The 20193-nt window shown below is 44.2% G+C and overlaps 1 protein-coding gene across 1 annotated transcript in view; it reads left to right on the forward strand.

Annotated features, from left to right (window-relative positions):
• LOC147032053 (alpha-actinin-1) overlaps positions 1–20193 on the forward strand; it is a 50201-nt gene that overhangs the window by 10549 nt on the left and 19459 nt on the right. The window contains exons 6-9 of the mRNA XM_085869340.1: positions 4720–4805; positions 7633–7725; positions 8341–8571; positions 15382–15529. Coding sequence (XP_085725466.1) covers positions 4720–4805; positions 7633–7725; positions 8341–8571; positions 15382–15529 — 558 coding nt within the window. The remainder of the gene's footprint in view (positions 1–4719; positions 4806–7632; positions 7726–8340; positions 8572–15381; positions 15530–20193) is intronic.

Raw genomic sequence — 20193 nt, forward strand, 5'->3', positions numbered from 1 at the left:
CGTGCAAACTCCCAGACTGCACGTGCCTTGCCAATAGCCTGAAGTGCACTGACATGTGCAAGTTACGAACCTGCAGCAACCAGCCCACTGATGTCGAGGAAGAGGTTGTTGACCTAGAGGACTCTGATGCTGATAACAGTGATGAAGACTAGACTACTGATCCATGGTGTGAATGTTTTGGCACAATCACATGGACCTTCATAGCTACAAATATGCATGAGTAAAACATAGTACATAAACATGCCACAGTAGCGTGGTGAAATTTGGGTTATCCGTAAATTTCACATTTTGGACGCTTGTTGGAACTTGGGTAGGGGAAGGGCAATTCCTTTAACTGTGGTAAAAACTTGTAAAATGTTCATAAATGTTTTCCTCATACAACATGTGCATGTTGTAGGCTACTGCGGTTCAGTAGCACTACCCAGGGAACTTGTATGACAATATTGTAAATTAAAATGTACTGAAAATCACAAATCAGCAACATTTTGAAAGGCCCTATTGTTTGCCCTTTTCTGCCATAAAACAAATTCTGCCTTCAGGAATGACAGAAAGGATTATTCGGATGGTATAAATAAAGCATTTCAGACATGTATTTGTGGTTTGCAGTTCATTCTAGCCCCATGTGAAAACAGCAATTGCATCATTAGTGAATGTTTCTGAGTTTGCCTTTTCGCTTTCATTATGCGGAGGGTGGGTACATTCCAGAGATGATAACTACCAATAAGCTGCCAGTCTGCAATGGTTATCACATCAAAATATGATATATATATATTATACACCAATTCAAAAATCATAACTCGTATTGGTTTCCTTAGATGGTACCGACAAGTGGAATTTCTGGCCTGGGCCCATGGACTACTGGTCCAAAATATATTGATGATTATACCTGCACTCTACAAGTATTAGTTAGCTCTCACCAGCAATGCAGAGGAACAAGGCCTTGATTAGTTTGTATGTGAAGCTTCTTCTTTGGAGGAATCCATTTTCAGAATTTGCATTTTTTTTTTTTTGGCTACCAAGTCGAGGCTCATGGAAGAGCTAGAACACAGAACGGATCAGGATGGCTGAATGAAAAAAATTGTACACATAGTCGAGGCTCGTGGAAGAGTTAGAATTGGTACACAACGGATCAGGACACAACAGGACAACTGGAACACTTGAGAGAGGAGGGAAACACCAACCGGAGAGTTGAAGGCTAATAACGAGGCAGACTTAGTTAAACAATGAGTGGGAGGAGAAATGAGGGGCAGGAGAGGATGCACAGGGTGGATGAGATGAATACAGAAGGAAACTCTTGGGAGGAAAACTGGAAATTTGGAAGGAGGAGGGTTCTGGGTGGGGAGGGGAGGGAAAGTGGATTAACAAGGGTAGAAAAGATCATGGTTTTGGATTGGGGATGATCTGAGATGGTGTTGAATGGCTGCCTTGAAGACAGGGAAGGAAGAATGAAATTGAAGAGAGTCTGGAAGTTGGTTCCACAGGCAGGAGAAAAGAGGAAAGTCTGAGTCGAGGTGAGCAGTGAATCTGGATTTAGGAAGTTTAACCAGAAGGGGGTTGATGGTAGAACGTGTATGCCATACAGAAACCTGGGGAAAGGGGGGGGGGTCAAAGCATGGAAAGAGTAGAGGGTAAAAGACAAGAAAGGAGACTGTAGAAGACTGAGAGACCACCAACCTGTCTGTGATGGCGTATTGATAGACCCACAGACTCTGCTTCATCGTGGGAGATTCCAATTACATTGAAGGCCTTGGCTTCCATGGCATCAAGTTTAGAAAGCTGTGAGGCAGGGGAGCCAGCCCAAATGGAAGATCAGTACTCTCCATCAAACTGTGCACGAAGGCCTTGTCAATGGATGGGAGTTCAGGTGTGCCAAGGAAGAACTTTGTACTATTGAGGATGCCCATTCGAGGGCTGGCTTTGGAAGCCAACTTTGAAATGTGGTTTGCCCAATAAAGACCATGACTGAAGAGGCTGCAGATTGCCTATCTGAAGGATGAGTCATCAACAAAGACATAAAGGGGTTTTTCAAAGAGTCAGAGAGACCTTTGATGAAGATCAGGAATAGGACTGGGTCCAGAACACTGCTTTGGGGGACTCCAGCCTTGACAGGGAGAGGAGATGAAAGGGTTCCGTTGAGTCGCATGTTGGCTACGAGAATAGAGGAAGTGCGTAAACCATGTGTGGAATTGGCCTTGGGAGCCATCAGCAGAGAGTTTGGAGAGCAAAGCGGGGTGCCAGATCTTATCGAATGCATGAGATGTGTTAAGAGAGACAACCCTGATCCCATGTCTGATATCGAGGCCTTCCGTTCATTGTGGGAGAGTAGGAGCAGTGTGTCCAAGGTGGAGTGACGTGGTATGAATCTGAATTGGTGATATGAAATGACATTGTTGGTGAAAAGGAAGGATTTCATGTCAATTGTGATAATGAATCCACATCCAGCCCATCTGTGGGATACACAACATAGACTAATCAGCCTGGCGGAGGTATGCTCTCTACCGAGTGCCCTTCCAGTTTCCCTCACTGAAGGAGAGGGTATTGCGTTTAGGTCCGTTTGTTTGTGTCTGTCTGTCTGATTGTTTGTTTGTCAGCACAGAACTTTTGTGTTTTTTTTTTTCTGAAACCATTTGTTAGATTGAGATGAAATTTTCACCATACAGTAGGTGCGACTAATCATTGGGAAAGTTTTAATTGGAAGTATTATGACGTCATAGGCCACGTGTTGTGGCAGCCATATTGGAAAAATGGAAAAACTTTGGACTTCTATATCTCTGAACCCGCAACAAGGAAAAAATTGAAACGTGCCACAGCAAGTACTCCTCATGGGGAATGTGTGATTTTCTTTTTATGATGTCAAAGGTGCCTTCGTTATGACATCATGATTGCATATGTAGAATACTACATCTGGTCAGAATGAAAATTTTTGAGGGTCATCTTGGGATAAAATGGTCCACATAATAAAATTTGATGACATCATCAGTCACGAGATTCGGCAGCTATATTGTTTAACAAAACAAACAAACAAAAAACTTTCAAAAATTTTCTTCTCTGAAGTGGCTGAACAGATTGAGGCGAAACTTTACACATATGACCACTTATCCATGAGGAACAAAAGAGTCACACATAGATCTCATAGGTCACATGATTTGGCAGGCATATTGGATTTACCCAAAAACCTATGAAAAATCTTCTCCAGAACAGCTGGAAAGATCGAGGGGAAACTTCAAAGAAATGTTCCCCATACCAAGCCTTGGGTGTACAAGTTTGTTAAGGATTAATTGGTAGGTCACATGGTTTGGCAGTCAGAATTTATTTTTTGTTCTTGGTTATTTTTTATTTTATTATTATTTTTTTCATTTTTATTTGTTTATTGATTTATTTCTGAAAAAGGCTCACTTGGTTGTGCCTGTATGGGTTTGAGGGTAGAGGAGCAGCAGCTGAAATGTGAATCGTACGCAGGACTGAACCTATTTGGTCTTCCATTTGATTTGAATTGAATTTATTTTAATCCGATTCTGAATTAAGTTGAATAATAAGAAACGCCATGGGTCAGGGTCAAGTGTCCGTTCAAAGCAGGGTTGCATCAAAGCGGGACTTCTTCGTACGCAGTCATCACTGCCAGCAGTTATAAAGTGACAGTTCTAATTATGTCTCTTATTCATTACATAACACATCAGTACACAAACGCCATGCAAAACAAGTCCTGGTGAGGGTTTGCAATCTCTGATTGCTCTTTTTATTGTTTTCATTCTGTTTTTGGACTCTGCTGCTGCAATGCGCTTCTGTATTTAATCCAGCTGTATGGTATGGTGTTCTGTCATGTGATCTGGTTTGTAAATGTCAATGCTATCTACTATAGTGTATAGATTTATACGAAAGGTAATGATTTTGCAGTTGTTTTTTTGTGATTGTGTATGGAGTGCTGTTGGTGGGGGTCTTGTTCAGGGCGGTTGTGTGGTTGATGTGTGTTTTAACCAAGCCCATGCCCCCTCTCCAAGGGGAATAAAAAAAAATTACAACAAAGGAAAATAAAAATAAAATTAATTGAAATTGAAAAAATAAATAAATACAAAAACAAACGAAAAAAAATACAATTTTTTTTTTCTTTCATTAAGTAAAATGATCTTGGGTTGGTGTGGTGTTCACACAGGCATGATGGGCTGGATGGCCTCCACCTGTGTTGGATCTCCTTGTTGTTTTTTGTTTCTTTATAACGACACTGAATTTGTCAATTTGAATGATAGAGAGCATAAAAGGATCAAGGATAAATTGGTGCCCCATTCCACGAGCTCAATGAAGGCATTTGTACAATTCCATAATGTGAAAAGGAATTTTTGGTAAGTGAATGTCATCAAAGTTGGAACATAGAAAAATCAAGATTTTCTTTTTTTTCTTCCATAATGTAGTAGCCATGGTGGGCTTCCTGTCGCACTGACTGTTTTGAATAGTATTGTAATATTTACTCACTCTTGATCCAAAATCTCATTCTCCATCCCAGAGCTCCATAAACTGCCAACAGGATTTGTGGGACAGAAGTAATCTACATTGTACTTGTCTGACCGAGATCATGCTTTCTTAACGTTTTAATGGATTATTGCAATTATTTATTACTTACATGAATTTAATTATTATTTACATTTTAAAATTCACTTATTTATTTACATTTTATTTATTATTATTATTTAAAAAAAATGTTTGTTTATTTATTTATTTACACAGACATTGTGGCGACGGCACGACCAGACGAAAAGGCGATCATGACCTACGTGTCGAGTTATTACCATGCATTCTCTGGTGCACAGAAGGTGAGACGGGCACCGGAGTTGTGTATTTTCCAAACCAGGCCAAATGATACTTCAGTCAATATGCAAGTGATTAGCTTTAAATTTCCAATAAGTTGTCAATTTGGTGTGATGAAACGATCCTAAAAGTTAGGAGCGTTTATACGGTCGAGGAAAATTGCTCTTGCCTAATGTAGTATATCCACACCTTGGCCAGTGGTTTTCTTGTATTCTTTTGGCTTGCCACTTGGATATTCTTTTTTTAGTCAATGATGATATTGTTACGGCACACAGGCCTCGGAACAACCAGCACACTCACCAAGTTTGGAAGGGGTTGACAGGTCTCCACCACCGCTTTTTGCACACGGACCGGCAATCGTCCTGCAGCCATGACAAATCTGTCCTCCCAAAATTGTCTGGACTTGAAAATAATGGTGCCTTAAATGCGCCCTCTTACAATTGACCAGCATGTGGGTTTATTCTGCCAATTGGACTATTGTGCTCTGGAGTTCCGTATCCTCACAATGACCGCAGGTGGCTTTCTCAATTACAAGCAAATTATTAACAATAAATGGGGCAGGGGAGAAAGGAAGAGAATTGGCCACAAGCAGCAATCACAGACTAACACCTATTAATTAAAAATATACCCCGTGCCCTCGATGTCACGTCACACTTAATTATTTAACTCCTCAACTCTTTCATATGGGTGGTCCAGGATGTGGTGGGGGTCGAAATCCCAGAGCGAAGAGCATGAGTGTCATGTGTGGAGTTCTTGTTTTTGGGAGTATGATCCTGAAGCCCTCTGTCCAATAACAACCAAAAGAGTGATTTTTCGTTTGCCACGTATTTTTATTATCTCCGCTCAGGTAGACATCTCTGCCCGTCTATCGTGCGCTCATAGATTGCTCTGCTAGAAGGTTGCCCCCACCGTTTTCGGAGACTCTTGGTACCGTAGAGGCAGTCCCCGTGTGAGCCACGTCGGTACACCTCGTTACCTCCACCACCAAAGGTGAAGGAAGTGATGGTTTCACCTGTTTCTGTCTGTATGTTTGTCTGTGTACATGATATCTCAAAAAGTTGTGGACTGATTCGGATGAAACTTTGTGAACAATTTGGGTGTGTGACCATGACGAATTGATTCGATTTGGGTGAAGATCCGGATCCGACTACTAGAATTTTAAAAGTGATTCTTCACCATTGAGAGATGGGGCCAAAAACGATAACTAGCACGATATCTCAAAAATGTATTGGGCCAGATGTGTTTTCGTGGATGAGGCATTACAGGGCGGAGATATGCCCTCTACTGAGTGCCCTTCTTGTTATTGATGTTTCTGTCCTCGTGGACGCACATGGCTGCCGGGTGACATGGGCACACAAGGTTGCCCTTCCGTCTCCGAGCCCCCTGGTGGCCTGTATATCCCACGTGGATGATGCCTTGTAGAACGTCTGCACTGTCATTTAAATGGAGGGAAACACTTAATGACAATGGGGAAAACTCCAAGCAATAAAAAGGTGAAGAGATTAGGAGCGAAGACACAAACAATTTTGAAGGGTAGACGAGGGAGCTCCCAAAAACAAACTCAACCCTGCCTTGTCATTCACTTATTGCGTACGCTTATGCTGAACATGTACAAATAAAATAACGAGTATAAGCTATTCCCAATTAGCCCCGAGGCCATATCTGTAACAGTGTTATATTTTGGTGTACAATGTGCTTTATCATATTCTTGGCCTCCTTCGTCACCACCATCTGCAATGAAATGTAAGTGCCTTGCACCATACATGAGGTTCTTGTTGAATTGTCAGATTTTGCACAGGTTTCTCCCACCATTTAGCTTATTCATGCATTTTCTTTTGATCTGGACCGGTAAAGGGATTGTGTGTGTGTGTGCGTGTGCGTGTGCGTGTGCGCTTGTGTGTCATGGGTGTACGCATGCTGTGTATGTGTACACATGCTTATGGTTTGCATGCCCATGTACTTTGGGACGTACACGGGTTTGCATGTTTTTATAAAACAGCTTTTCAAACGCTTCGGTGTTGAATTAAGTTTTGTTGACATCTAACAAAATTGTTGTTGTTGTTTTTGTTTTTTTGGTTCAATTCCAGGAATGAAGGAGTTTATTTTTGTAATTCTGCGTGATCCATGTTCAAACGATCGCATGGGAATGGTGTTTGGAATAATTAAAAAAACATTATTTGATGAATCCTCCCATTCTTTGGGGAGAGAAGTTTTGTGACTTTGATATATGTGTGTCGTCACTTTGTCCATCCATGGTGTCTGTAAGTTGTGGACATTTTCGTTATCGACTGTCTTTGTAATGCAAACGAGAGCGAAGTTGATATGTCCTCGACTTGTTTTCAAAAGAGTTTTGGGATCGTTTTGAAGCCGTGAATTTGGCGCCCCCTGCCAGTCCATGGTCTCAAACGGGTAAACTCGCCAATCGACTCTAATGTTGTTTTTGCTAATGTTGTAGAATGTTGTGTCTTTCAAAAGGAAAATCATTTGGAGTGTTTACGTCTTTTAACTTTGCCAATCAAATCATGGACAAATGCCTGGAATTGATATTTCATCACACATGCCATATCCTCACCTTTTTCCTCCACCTTTTCCCCCTCACCTTTTTCCTCTGCCTTTCTCTTCCACCTTCACCCACCCTCACCTTTCCCCTTCCCCTTCCTTCTCTTCCCTTATCTTTCCTTGGTTCCTCTCTTGCCCTTTTCCCCAGCTCGACTAATTTATTGAAATCATCAAGTGTATTTTTTTTCTTTTGCTCTCAATTTTGTTTCTAATTCTGTGCAGATTGGTGAAAAGTGCAGTCCATGTAACCTGGTATTTTTTTTTTTCTTTTAGGCGGAAACTGCTGCTAACCGCATTTGCAAGGTCTTGGCTGTGAACCAAGAGAATGAGCAGCTCATGGAGGACTATGAACACTTGGCAAGCGATGTGAGTGCCTGCCTGCACAACTTGACTTGCATTAATGGTGAAGCTTGGAGCTATAGGACTGTGGGATTCCAACAGGAAGTGCTGCAAGGTTCCAAACCAATTGCAAATGATCCTTGATAAGCAGGCCCTGAAATTAAGTGGCCGATTCTGTTACACGAGGTCTATTTTCATGACTTTAATATATATCGTGTTGTTTCTCCAATATTAGTATGATGCAAGACTGTGCACTCAAAGGCTGAGGTGTATGTAAGAAAACAGAAACGGTCTATCTGATTATGGTGTCTACAGTCGACCTCCAAGCTTACTCCCTTCCCCCTTTTTCCACCTTGAATGGCAGCAACAGTGCGTGCAAATCCCACATTGCCAAAGATATCAAATTATTAAACCATTGCAGATGAAGTTTCTCAGTAAAGCACTTAGGAAGTGCAAACACCACATTTTAATGACATGCCTGTCAATGTGGTAACACCCTTGCTCGCAGATGCACGTGTCTTTGCACATCCGTGGGTGCATGCAGGCGTGCTGGTTTTGTTTACTTTTATTTTTAGGTCTTGTATAAATTTCAATGACAGTTGGTCCTACCAAGCCTGATTACAGTTTATTATTCTTCTTCAGCTGTTGGACTGGATACGACGTACCATTCCTTGGCTCGAGGACCGCAATCCCGAGAACACGATGGTGGCCATGCAGCAGAAGCTGGAGGACTTCAGGGACTACCGGCGCTTGCATAAGCCACCTAAGGTTCAGGAAAAATGCCAACTGGAGATAAACTTCAACACCCTACAAACAAAGCTGCGGCTCATGAACCGCCCAGCTTTCATGCCCTCTGAGGGCAAACTTGTCTCGGTGAGTTTCCTCTTCCTGGTTTGATTATATATAGTGGGGGATACGTTATCTCAACATTTGTATTTTCTGTATGTTCACGATCATGAATAAAGAAAAAAAGGGACAAGAGGGGGAACTCAGTTAAAGCTTCAAAAAACAAACCAAAGACCACAGAGGACAAAAACGGGAGATCATACAAACTTACCATGGCAGGGGGCACTCCAATGGCCTCAGAAAAACAACCAGAGGTCGATTAATAGGGAACCATCTATGCATGTCCATGGCAGTACACCGACCTTGGCATTTAACACCTGCTGATAGATCAGCCTCTCAATGTATTACCACCGAGTTTGGGATCCTGCACTATCAGACAGTCATAACCTGCAACATGTTTTTGGCCTGCACGCTTTAGAATGGTAGGTCACGGAATGTCGATCAGCAGTCAGTAGATGAGAAAAAGAGCAGAAACCAAGACCCCAGAACACGGCGGAACAACCAGCTCTTTGCTCTGAAGCAAAACATGAGTTATCCAGTTCTTTTACAGTGCAAGTGGAAATGGAAGGGGTAAACTAGTCCACGTCGAGGCAACGGGAGTTGCCTCTACCTCTGTTGGCGGTAGACTGCCGACAAAGGCTCATGAGATCTACCCACTCGGGTTTGAAATCGGAGTTGTCAGCCTTGTATCAGCAGTGTGCCGAGGAGAAGAACAAGCTCGACCTGCCATGGTGTGAAACCAGAGTTGTCCTCCGAGGCAGACTGCCAATTAAGGCCAACGAGTTCCACCTACCACCTGGTTTTAAGGTGCCAGACACCCGCCTTTCACACCTCTGCATTTGGCTCAAAATGGGTCGGCACGGGAAGCCGTGCAGTAGGAGTTTGAATAGGAGAGGCTATCTGAGATGCAGACCACATGGGATATTTTGTGGATGACAAGTTGTTCAGCTCTCCATCCCTTTCTCAATTATTGCTAACCCTTTGACACCGCACGTGCGTGCGTGTACACACACACACACACACACACACACACACACACACACACACACACACACACACACACACACACACACACACACACACACACACACACACACACACACACACACACACACACACACACGGATGTTCAACTGGAGCTTTGGGGTGAAATTTGGAATTTGGCTGGGGTGCTAGACTAGTTTTGATCCATATTTTTCACCCCATCTCTGCTCTTTGTCTTCCTCCCTCATACCAACATGATTTTTTTAATCCATTGTCGACTTCCTTTTCGTTAATTCGTCTTGTTATGTCTGTCCCTTAATTTTCACATACGTAATATTTTGTATTTAGCGTTTTTGTTTCTTGTGGCTTTATCTTTACACCCATCTCTGTGCTCTGCTCACTTTCCTCCCCCGAAGTCCTCCAACCACCAAATGTGTTCATTTTCAAATACAATAAATTATATTTTGTTAATGAAAATAAAAAAATAAAAGGTCTTGCCCTCACTGTTGTACAACTGTCGTTGTACCGAAATGCTTTATTCATTGTAATTGTGTGCTTTCTGTACTTCTCAGTGTAATTATGATCTTGTCAATACTGATTTCACTCCTGTTCCCTTCTCTCGATCCCACTCTCCAATGCTTGCTGACTTTCACCTCTGCCAATTCTGCTTGTGCCATTTCTTGTCAACAGTGATACCCAAATATTGTGTATCCTTTAAATTTTTCCTAATGGGCATTTCATGGAATCCCCAAAACTGACAGATGTGACACGCAGTTTAACGTCCATCCGAGAGATGACACACACATTGGTGAATCACCCTGCCTGTGAAACGGCGGGATGAGAGTTTATAGGTCATTTGGAATTCAAACCCAGGCTTAGAGCAAGTGTGCGTACCTCTTGGCTATCCTGTTGTGATGTGGCGATTCATTACTTCACAACAACTGAAAACAATTTTTTGTTTATTGTAATAATCCAATTTATTTTGCCTTCCTAACTCTGGAGATGTCCCCACGGAGAACTGAGCCACGTTATTGCCATGAAAGCTTGTCGAGATCGAATCTTGAAGAGCGCTCCAAGCAAGCACTCCAACAAAATGCTTGAAGAGATTTTAAAAACAAAACGTTTAATCTTCTTTGTTTTTTTTATACATTTAACTTTGTCAAAGTGACGGGTCGTATAACGAAAGAAATTTGTACAAAAAGGGGGAAACTTCGTAATAAAATTGCACATTTTCAGTGAGCGAGCCACTGCGTAAGGGACCGCACAACAACGCGGTGCCAAACACAGGTGAGTAGGGCCTGAACTTTATTCGATCCATGTTTTTCACCCCATCTCTGCTCTTTGTCTTCCTCCCTCATACCAACATGTTTTTTTTTTAATCCATTGTCGATTTCCTTTTCGTTAATTCGTCTAGCTATGTCTGTCCCTTAATTTTCACATACGTAATATTTAGTGCGAAAAGGCTGAATGCCCAAACTCTGTGTTTGCTTCAATATATTCAGTGACATTGCAAATATTTTTTTGCCGTGTATGGACATGGCTTGGAAACGAACAACCAAGCAGCTTGTATGGCACTTGTCTTGCTAAGTCGTGTAAGCACTCAAGCAAGCACTGAAATGAAACGGTTGATAAGGAACGGCTGGCTTGGCAAGTGATTAGCTATTACCGATCAGTCATATAAGCACCATGCACCCAGAGATGCCCAGAATGTTAAGCAATGTCTGCATTGGACAAATGAAGGTTTTTTTTAGCAGTCGGAACTACTGCTGAAGTCAATGAAGAAGTATAAATTTTGAAATTTGGCACAGACGAAGAGATTCTAGATGTAATGCCATTCTCTGTTCCTCATATGTGGTGATTTCAATTGTCATCATGCCAGTTGGCTGGGTGTGGGTACCTCTGTCACCCACCATAGCACTTCGGCAAAGGACTTCTGCGACTCATTGGGATGGACACAGTCTGTCAACTTCCTGACCTGGATCTCAGCCAATGGTACTCCATCTCTTCTGGATTTGGTTTTGACCAATTTCCTTGCAAATATCTTCTGTTCTTCCTCTGCTCAAATCAGTTCATCTGCCCATATGCTTGTTAAAGGAGACATCATTGGCCGTTCTCAGAGAACCACCTTGGTGCCAACGAGTCTGCCATTTCACTCAGGCCGATTGGCAAGGACTTCAAGCAGTCATCAAACTTTCTCTCTCTCTCTCTCTCTGTCTCTGTCTCTGTCTCTGTCTCTGTCTCTGTCTCTGTCTCTGTCTCTGTCTCTGTCTCTGTCTCTGTCTCTGTCTCTGTCTCTGTCTCTGTCTCTGTCTCTGTCTCTGTCTCTGTCTCTGTCTCTCTCACACAGATTTATCCCCTCTCGTCTTCAGTTGTCATACCCTTCCTGCTGACCATGGTGCACTGAAGCTTGTGGCAAGGCAGTTGCTCTCAAATGATTTGCCTTCACCTCATGGAAGGCAAAGCCAATTGAAGACGATCTCAGTTCCTTCCACAAAGCTTGGAACAAGTGAGTGTCTACCCTTGGAAGAGCCAGAAAACAACATCTTTCTCATCTCAAGTCTGAACTCTCAAACCTGTCTCTCTCCTCCAAATCCTGGTGGCATCTGGTCAAGTCTGTTTCTGATGCATGTTCCTCTTCCATCCATTCCTCACCTCAATGGGCTGCACAGTCGACACACATGCGCTAAGGCTGAATGCCTAAACTCGGGTTCGGGACTCATAATTTTGAAGCAAACACAATCACTTTCTTTAACTATCTTGCCCAGCCACACCCAGCTGTTCCTGGACTCTGTGTGCTTTTCTCCTGACAAAGTAGAGCTTGCTGTCAAACATTGATTGATTCTGCAACCAGTCCAGACGGCATCAGCCCACGTGTCCTAAAAGCCTGCTATACTGCTCTTGCTTCACCCTCTCTCTGTTCGATTCACCCTCTCATTTACTCGAGGTCAACGACCAATCAGCAAACATTGCCACTCCACATGAAAAAGGTACCAAAACAGAACTCTGCATCTACAGACCAATCATCCATCTCCCAATCATCAGCAAGGTCATGGAATCCATCATCGCTTCTGTCATCAGATCCTTCCTCTTCTCCAATGGCTTGATTAGCGATCATTAATTTGGATTCACACCACGTCACTCTCCCCTGGATATGTTGCTTCTGCTTTCCCAACAATGGATGGAGGTCCTAAGTGCCAGACATGAAATCAGAGCCATCTCCCTCGACATATTGTTAGCTTTTGATACGGTCTGGTTCCCCATTCCTGCTCACCAAATTCTCTTTCTATGGTATCCAACGCAATCTCCACCCATGGCTCACGGACTTTCTCTCCTGTCGCAGTCAACGCGTGGTTCTTAATGGAATTCTCTCATCTCCTCTTCCTGTCCATGCTGGAGTTCCTCAAGGCAGCGTTCTGGGCCCTGTTCTTTTTCTGGTTTTCATCAATGATCTCACCGACTCGCTGGAAAATCTTTTTGCTGATTACTCCACCCTCTGCAGTACCATCTCTCATCCCTCATATCAGCAGGCAGCATCCTCTTCACTCTGCAGAACTGGATAAAATCGCAAGCTGGTACAACACGTGGAATATGTCTTTCAATCCTGACAAATCTCACGCTCTTTGGTGTGTGCTCGATCTCCGCTCTCGCCTCTCCAAACAATGCACCTCATGCCTCTACTCTGATCACGGCTCTCCCAAAATGCCAAGCCAACTAACTCCTCCTTCCTCCTGAAATGCGAAACCTCTCCTGGGCGCTCCCTTTCTTTCGCCTCTCAAAATGCTCCACTATAATCCTCAACAAAATCCGCAAGCTGCCTTTAACCACTCCTCTTCTCTCTGTCCTATTTTATCCTCCGCCTCCGGGGCGTGGCTTGCTCCCGTGAAACCAGGGAAGGCAGGCTTCTGCCTTCTCGGCTGGCTTCTGACGTCACGCCCATCAATCGTCCTTCGGGGGCGTGACTTCGCTTGTTGTCAACTTTGATGGCGTGGCTTTCTACCCGTTTTGTTGTGGTTTCATGGACATGTTCCCCACCTTTCTTGCCGATATTGAAAAATAAAGACATGGGAAAAATCACAGAGGGAAATCATGTCCTGGGGAACTTGTTCTTGCTCCCAAAGCGAAATAACACCCCACCACCCCTCGTGTAGTGACAGGAAACACAAGTTCACAGATTCCCTACTTACAACATCAAGATGCCTCCTACTCATCCATGGACCAAGCAACACTACACAATGCTATTCCCTATTAGATTCTTCCATCTACCCCCATAATCATAACAACTAGCTGAAACCCCGTCACAGACGGATTCCGTTCATTTAACCACCCTCACCAGCTCACACACACTCAAGGGACATGGACTGGACAGGGTGTGCTTGCCCCCGCTTACTCACCGCCCGCCCATGCCCCCATTCAATTTACTTAACCCTGCCCAAAAATGTAATTACCCCGGCCCCGCCTCTTCACTCCCCGCCCCCGTCTCTTGATTCCCCACCCCACTTGCCCCCGGGCCCCCACCCCCTGTCCACCCCTCACACTCAACTCCGCCTAATTCAACCCAGCCCCTGCCCCATTTTCCCCTGCCTCCCGCTTTCAGTTTGCTTACCTCCACCCAAAAATTTGCTTACCTTGCCCCCCGCCTCTTCACTCCCTGACCCCGTCTCTTCATCCCCCTCCCCCGCCTCCACTCCTCGCCCTCATCTCAACGAAAAGTGTTTATTCTGCTTCAGCGTTGAAAGTTGACTATTGCCACTATGTGCGATGCACTTTAACAGGTACGAAGTTTCTTTCAGTCCAGGTCACAGTACCGAGAAAAACGTGACGCGACCGCTCGTAGGAGCACAAAATTGGTCCTTCAGTATTAATATGTAGAAGAGAGATAGATAGATAGAAGATACAGTAGACGCCGCTTTATAAATCCATGGTTATAAAATCCAGCCACTGATTGTGACCAAAATGAGTTGGAACGGAATTTTACATTGAGAAATCCTCCGTTTAATAAATCCACCTGATTGGCATGTGCGCGGTCTCAACCGAAGCTTGATGTAGTATGCGCTGCCGCAGAGTGAAAAAAAACAAAAAACAACAACAACAGCAACTGGTGATGGACTTCGAATCCTGCCGCCGCTCGAATCCCTCCGACCCCGAATCCCAATAGCCAAGGGAAGAAAGCAACGACGAACCAGAGCCGATGCCAACAGCAGCAGAGATGCGGACGGCACTCGCCAAATTGGACAGGGGATGCAGCTCTCAGGTTTTGCCCATCCCGATTTCCGTCACGTGACGGATTCAATCAAGGAACATTTGCGCAAAACTTGGATTTGGATTTGGACGGATCTGGACGAAACTTGGTGGACATATTGGGTGTGTGACCATGACGAATTGATTCGATTTTTCTGAAGATCCAAATCTGGATTCGACTACTTGAATTTTTTAAGTGATTCTTCACCATTGAGAGATAGGACTCAAACGATATATAGCATGATATTTCAAAAATGTATTGGGCCAGATATGTTCTTGTGGATCAGGCATGACATGGCAGAGGTATGCGCTCTACCGAGTGCTCTTTCTCATTTAATTATGTATTGGTATGCACTTTCACATCACTACCGGAGATGTTCAAGTGTAAATACAAATTCATAATAAATATAAAGTTTCAGTGTGTACAAAATACAAACTGCTCTTGAATTATTTATTTTAACTTTACTTTTTAATTTAATTTACTTAACATTTATATGAGCAAGTGAGTGAGTGGTTAGAAAATGTACATCTATGATGATTTTTTTTTTCCTCCAACTGCCTGGTGCACAGCACTAAAAACAAAATGTTCCATCATGGCCCATATCCTTTGTGCAGGACATTGCAAATGCGTGGGGGTGCCTGGAGCAGGCTGAGAAGGGCTATGAGGAGTGGTTGTTGAACGAAATTCGCAGGTTGGAACGTCTTGACCATCTTGCCGAAAAGTTTCGGCAGAAGGCTGCAATCCACGTGGCCTGGACTGAAGGTGTCCCTCACAACTCTCCCCCGCCCCGCACTTTCCACCCACTCTCACCCACTCTCCAATCCTTTCACCTTTGCCAGAAGTAGTCTAGATTCTGGTGGGGAGTTCGTGTCCATTGTTTATGCATGGCGTCACACAAGATTATCTTGTTCTATATGCCACAACCTTTGATAAAAGTCTGGGTGTCAAGCCCAGATCCAGTCAGATTGCTCGACAGCCCCTTTTTTTTAACAGCTTCTGATTGCATTTTTTTTGTCATTTTTAAATAGAAAATCTACAGTATGTTTTTTGCTGAATGTCGAGTACAGTACATCCATTGCCGTATTTAAAGAGAGTCTGGCCAACTGAACAATAGGCGCCATGTTCCCCAGCAAGCTGTGACCCATTAAGCGCGCAGTACGAGAGAGATGGGAGCCGATGCGCATACTCGTACTCGTATGTTTATCGCTGCAGAGCTATGCCATTTACGAGTATGAAACTTGGTGATATGAATTTTCAACCCTTGGAATTCCATCCAAGGATGATATTTTCAGTACTTTTCCTGTATTTACCGATTTAATTTCGCACATGCAGTCTAGTTTTCGGCTTCAGCTAAATTCAGAGTACGACGGTCATAATTCAGCACATCCAACGGCCAGCTTGGACAGTATGACACAGAGAGAGATATAGATCGGCATTTCCACTGGCAATCAAGTTATGTTCGTTTGGAGGTGGGGATCAGAACATGGGGAACAATATCTTTGTGTGGAGTGCTTTAAAGATTATTATTTGTGTGGAAAATGGCAATTTTATTGGAACAAATTGGGACACCGCAATTTAAATCAAGAGTATTGTTACGTTTGTCAGGGGGTATCACATCCGCACTCCTGACAACCAAACCGTTGTGGACCCGGGGTCACGGGGGTACGAGGGTGGGGGTATCCCCAGTTCTTCCCCGGACTCACCGAGATTTGAAGCCGTCGCACACGAATACGTCCATGTCACGGCAGGGCACTAATCGACCGCAAACACCACCAATTTAACCACATGACCCAGTGTCCTCCATCTGACTACCGTTTAACTGGGAACACACAGTCGCCTTATCAGGGAATCGTGCCCTTGGCATTTTATTGGATCTTGATGAAGGCGGCCGAGCTTACCGCAAGCACAACGCCTGACTGATGTGAGAGACAATTAGTTGGGGAATTATAATCTCCTGGCTAATCTATGTACGGACATTGCTCGACCAATGGGAGAAAGGACAACCACGGGCAGATTGGAAATATAATTGAACAAGAAAAATTTATTTGCAATAAGTAATGTCGGGCGCAGGAAGTAGAGAAGGGAACTCAAGGGCTTTAATGGAATCACAGGGCAACCGGGGCAGGAAAAGGGGAAATGCAATGAAAAGCAATCAAGGTGTGGATTTACAAAAATGAAGAGAAAATTCACGTTACAGACTTAGCTTACCCTATTCCTTACCAACTGGATAACAAGACAGGGTACCCATCAGACCACACACAGGGAGACAAATTGGGAGGGGTAGGGTGGCCTCAGCCTACCGAAATGTACGTAACCATTTCCCTCCCCAGTTTGGTACCGCTCTCCCTGCCACTCCTCGGAATGGCTCCGACACTGCTTTCCACAACCGAGGCTCCACGAGCTCAGTCGGGAGCACGAACCAAAGCATCTGGGACCAAGGAAGAAGCAAGGGTGATGCAGAGCGTCCATGACCATGGCAAAATCGACAGTGACGACCAGAACCGAGAGAGAACCAGCGTGTCAGGCGCAGATTTATAGCCCCGATGGCAGGCAGGGCTAAAGAGCCTCACGTCAGTTCCTCCGAGGTGGCCTGGGGCCAGCTAATGAGCCACGTCAGATCTTCCGAGCTGGCCCCATGCAAGCTGTTTGTGGATTCCCCGCAGCCCCGCCCATTTTGCTGCCTACCTGAATATTCACTCATTTGGTCCTTCCAGCTGTCACCAGGAGAGGAGATCCGCAACCTGGTTCGTTTGGTAGATGTCCATACAGACTAATTGACAAACAAGAACTTGGTTGAGTTTATAACAACAAATTTGGCGTGCACTTCTAAAGCCATGGCTTCGGCGAGGGTTCCAGAATGCTGGTGGTGTTCGCACACGCTAAGCAGCCATGGCAGTAAATACACGGCACTCCTAATGTGATGACGGCAGTCACGGCACACGTCATTACGCACTGATGTTGCTATTATCGCAATGGCTTTAGAGGGGGTGCTAGCTATCCAACCAATGCATTTAATTACATAATAACCCCGCCAGGGAAGGCGCTCTTCTTAACGTACATTATGGAAACAGCGATTCCAAGATCATACGTGCTATGTGTGTTTCAATTTCGGCATGCGTTTTATAAAACCGCAACAGTATGAACAAATGAAAAAATACATGACATTTGTGACAAAACACACAGAATGAAAACTGGAATTTCCAAGCCAACATCATCATTAGTTGTACACATTTGCAGGGCAACGGAGATGGGATGAACGGCATCACATGACGACCGGTCAGATCCAGCTATTGATGATTTGGATGGATATGTAGCATTCAAGCGCTGACAGTGGTTGTTGCTGTTGTGTTTTGCCGGTCAATTCTGCTCGAACAGGCCCACGGCACGGAGATAGCCGATCGATCTCCCAGGAGCGACCTAAAGATCCCTCACATCGATGTTGTGCTCTTGTCTCAGTGGAGCCAGGACTGGGCAGTCTTACATGTGTTTTGTTGTATGTGGGGCAGCCTGGCAGAGTTTGCAGGTGTCGACAGTGGTGTCGGTGAGTCTGTGCTTGTTGTGGAGGAGCTATGTGTGGTGTGCAAGGTGAACACGATCGGATCTGGAGAGTAGTTTGACTGTCATGGATGGGTTGGGGTTTACTGTCCAGGATACTGTTTCGGCCGAGTTACCCTCGCCGAAGGATTCGGAGAGGGTATTGCATTTGGGTTTGTCTGTCTGTTTGTTTGTCCGCACAGAACTCTCGTGTTTTTCTCCGCAACCGCTTGTCGGATTGAGACAATTTTCACCGTTCGTGTGACTACTCGTGTAGAATGTTTCATTGATAATTATGACGTCATAGGTCACGTGGTGTGGCAGTCATATTGAGAAAACAGAAAAATTTTGGACCTCTTGGCAAATAGCAAGTACTCCTCGTGGAGAATGAGTTTAATTTTTTTATGACGTCAGAAGTGCCCTCGTTATGACGTCATAATTGCATATGTAGAATGCCACATCCGATCAGTATGAAAATTTTTGAGGGTCATCTCGGAATAAAATGGTCCATCATGACTGCTGTGACTGCTTTTGGATATGTTTCAGGTTTGAAATTGTACAAATACCCCAGAAACCTAAGTATAGGTTCAGGAATGTTCATATGTGAACATGCATTTTAAAGATCTTGAGCATCACAGAATCTATCAGCTAAATCAAAATCATGATCAATAGACTTCCTAAACACACGAGCACATATTTTACAGGATCAACAGTACGAATCTGCTCAGCTAACACATCTGCAGTATTATTTGACAAACCAAGCACCATCATAGATGTACGTAACTCACCAGGATAAGTGAAATCAACTGTACTAACAAAGTGCTTTATCAAGAATATCTTCACATCTGTATTGCAAAATTGACTCTTGTCATCAACAAGAGAGCAATTCAAGTGATCTCTAATGTCACTGAGTTCATAGCCTTTGCCATTGTTCAGCCCCTGTTCCAGCTCTGGCGCAATCTCGCCCCATGCATGTTGTTTTGGATCAACTTGGGGGTCACACCAGATGAACATGAGGCATATTGAAAACTTTGAACATACATCGTCGTGCAGTGTCTGTGGTTATACAAATTGGCGCTGAAAACAGCATGTTCATCTTGAAGGTCACATATTCGTGTGACGATGGCATCCTGAAAAGTTTGTTGCTGCGAGGAATGAGTTGGCAGAATTTGACTTAGATATACGATATTTGGCATAGTCTCCTTTGTGTGACTTCTTGTCACAAATAAGGCATTTCAATGTGTAATACACTACCTGTACTTTGGAAATTTTGAGGTGGACGTCTGACCGAATGTGAATGAGTTGTAGACTCACGAGCATGGCATGGTTCTTGAGGAGCTGGCTGCGTATCCTACGATTCTCTGTCTTTGATAATGCGTTTTAAAAGGATAATATTGTTGTGGGCCAGGTATTGGCTGTGAGCACGACCGCGAGATGGAGCAGTAGAGTCGGCTCCACCGATCACCCGGAATTTATAGGTCGTCACCCCGGTTAACTCCCGAGCCGACGGGTCCCTTATCGGACCGAAGTTCGCCAATAGGTCGACCACGTGGGGTAGGGTTTTAAATTTACCTAAATACCCACGTCGTCCAAACTTCCAGGGAAATTCACCCTCGACGGCGCTCGTACGGAGCATGCTGCTAGCGTACTCTAACTGTGTGCAACACGAGCGGATAATCACCGAGATCCGTCGGTCCAAATGTTCCCTTACGGCCGCAACAACGGCCTGGCTAATTCTCCAACACGCACCGTGTTAAACCAACAAAAGAAACACAAAACAAGCTGACACATTTAACACATGGGTTTATTTATAATGGGGCAGGGGGGCACGCAAGAAGCAGAGTTATCCGAATAATAGAGAAGCACTTGTGCACAGCAAGGCACTAATACAA

Source organism: Eptatretus burgeri, chromosome 2 (assembly GCF_056783735.1).
Source record: "Eptatretus burgeri isolate ZD-2024b chromosome 2, Ebu_testis_v1, whole genome shotgun sequence".
Classification (NCBI taxonomy): Eukaryota; Metazoa; Chordata; class Myxini; order Myxiniformes; family Myxinidae; genus Eptatretus; species Eptatretus burgeri.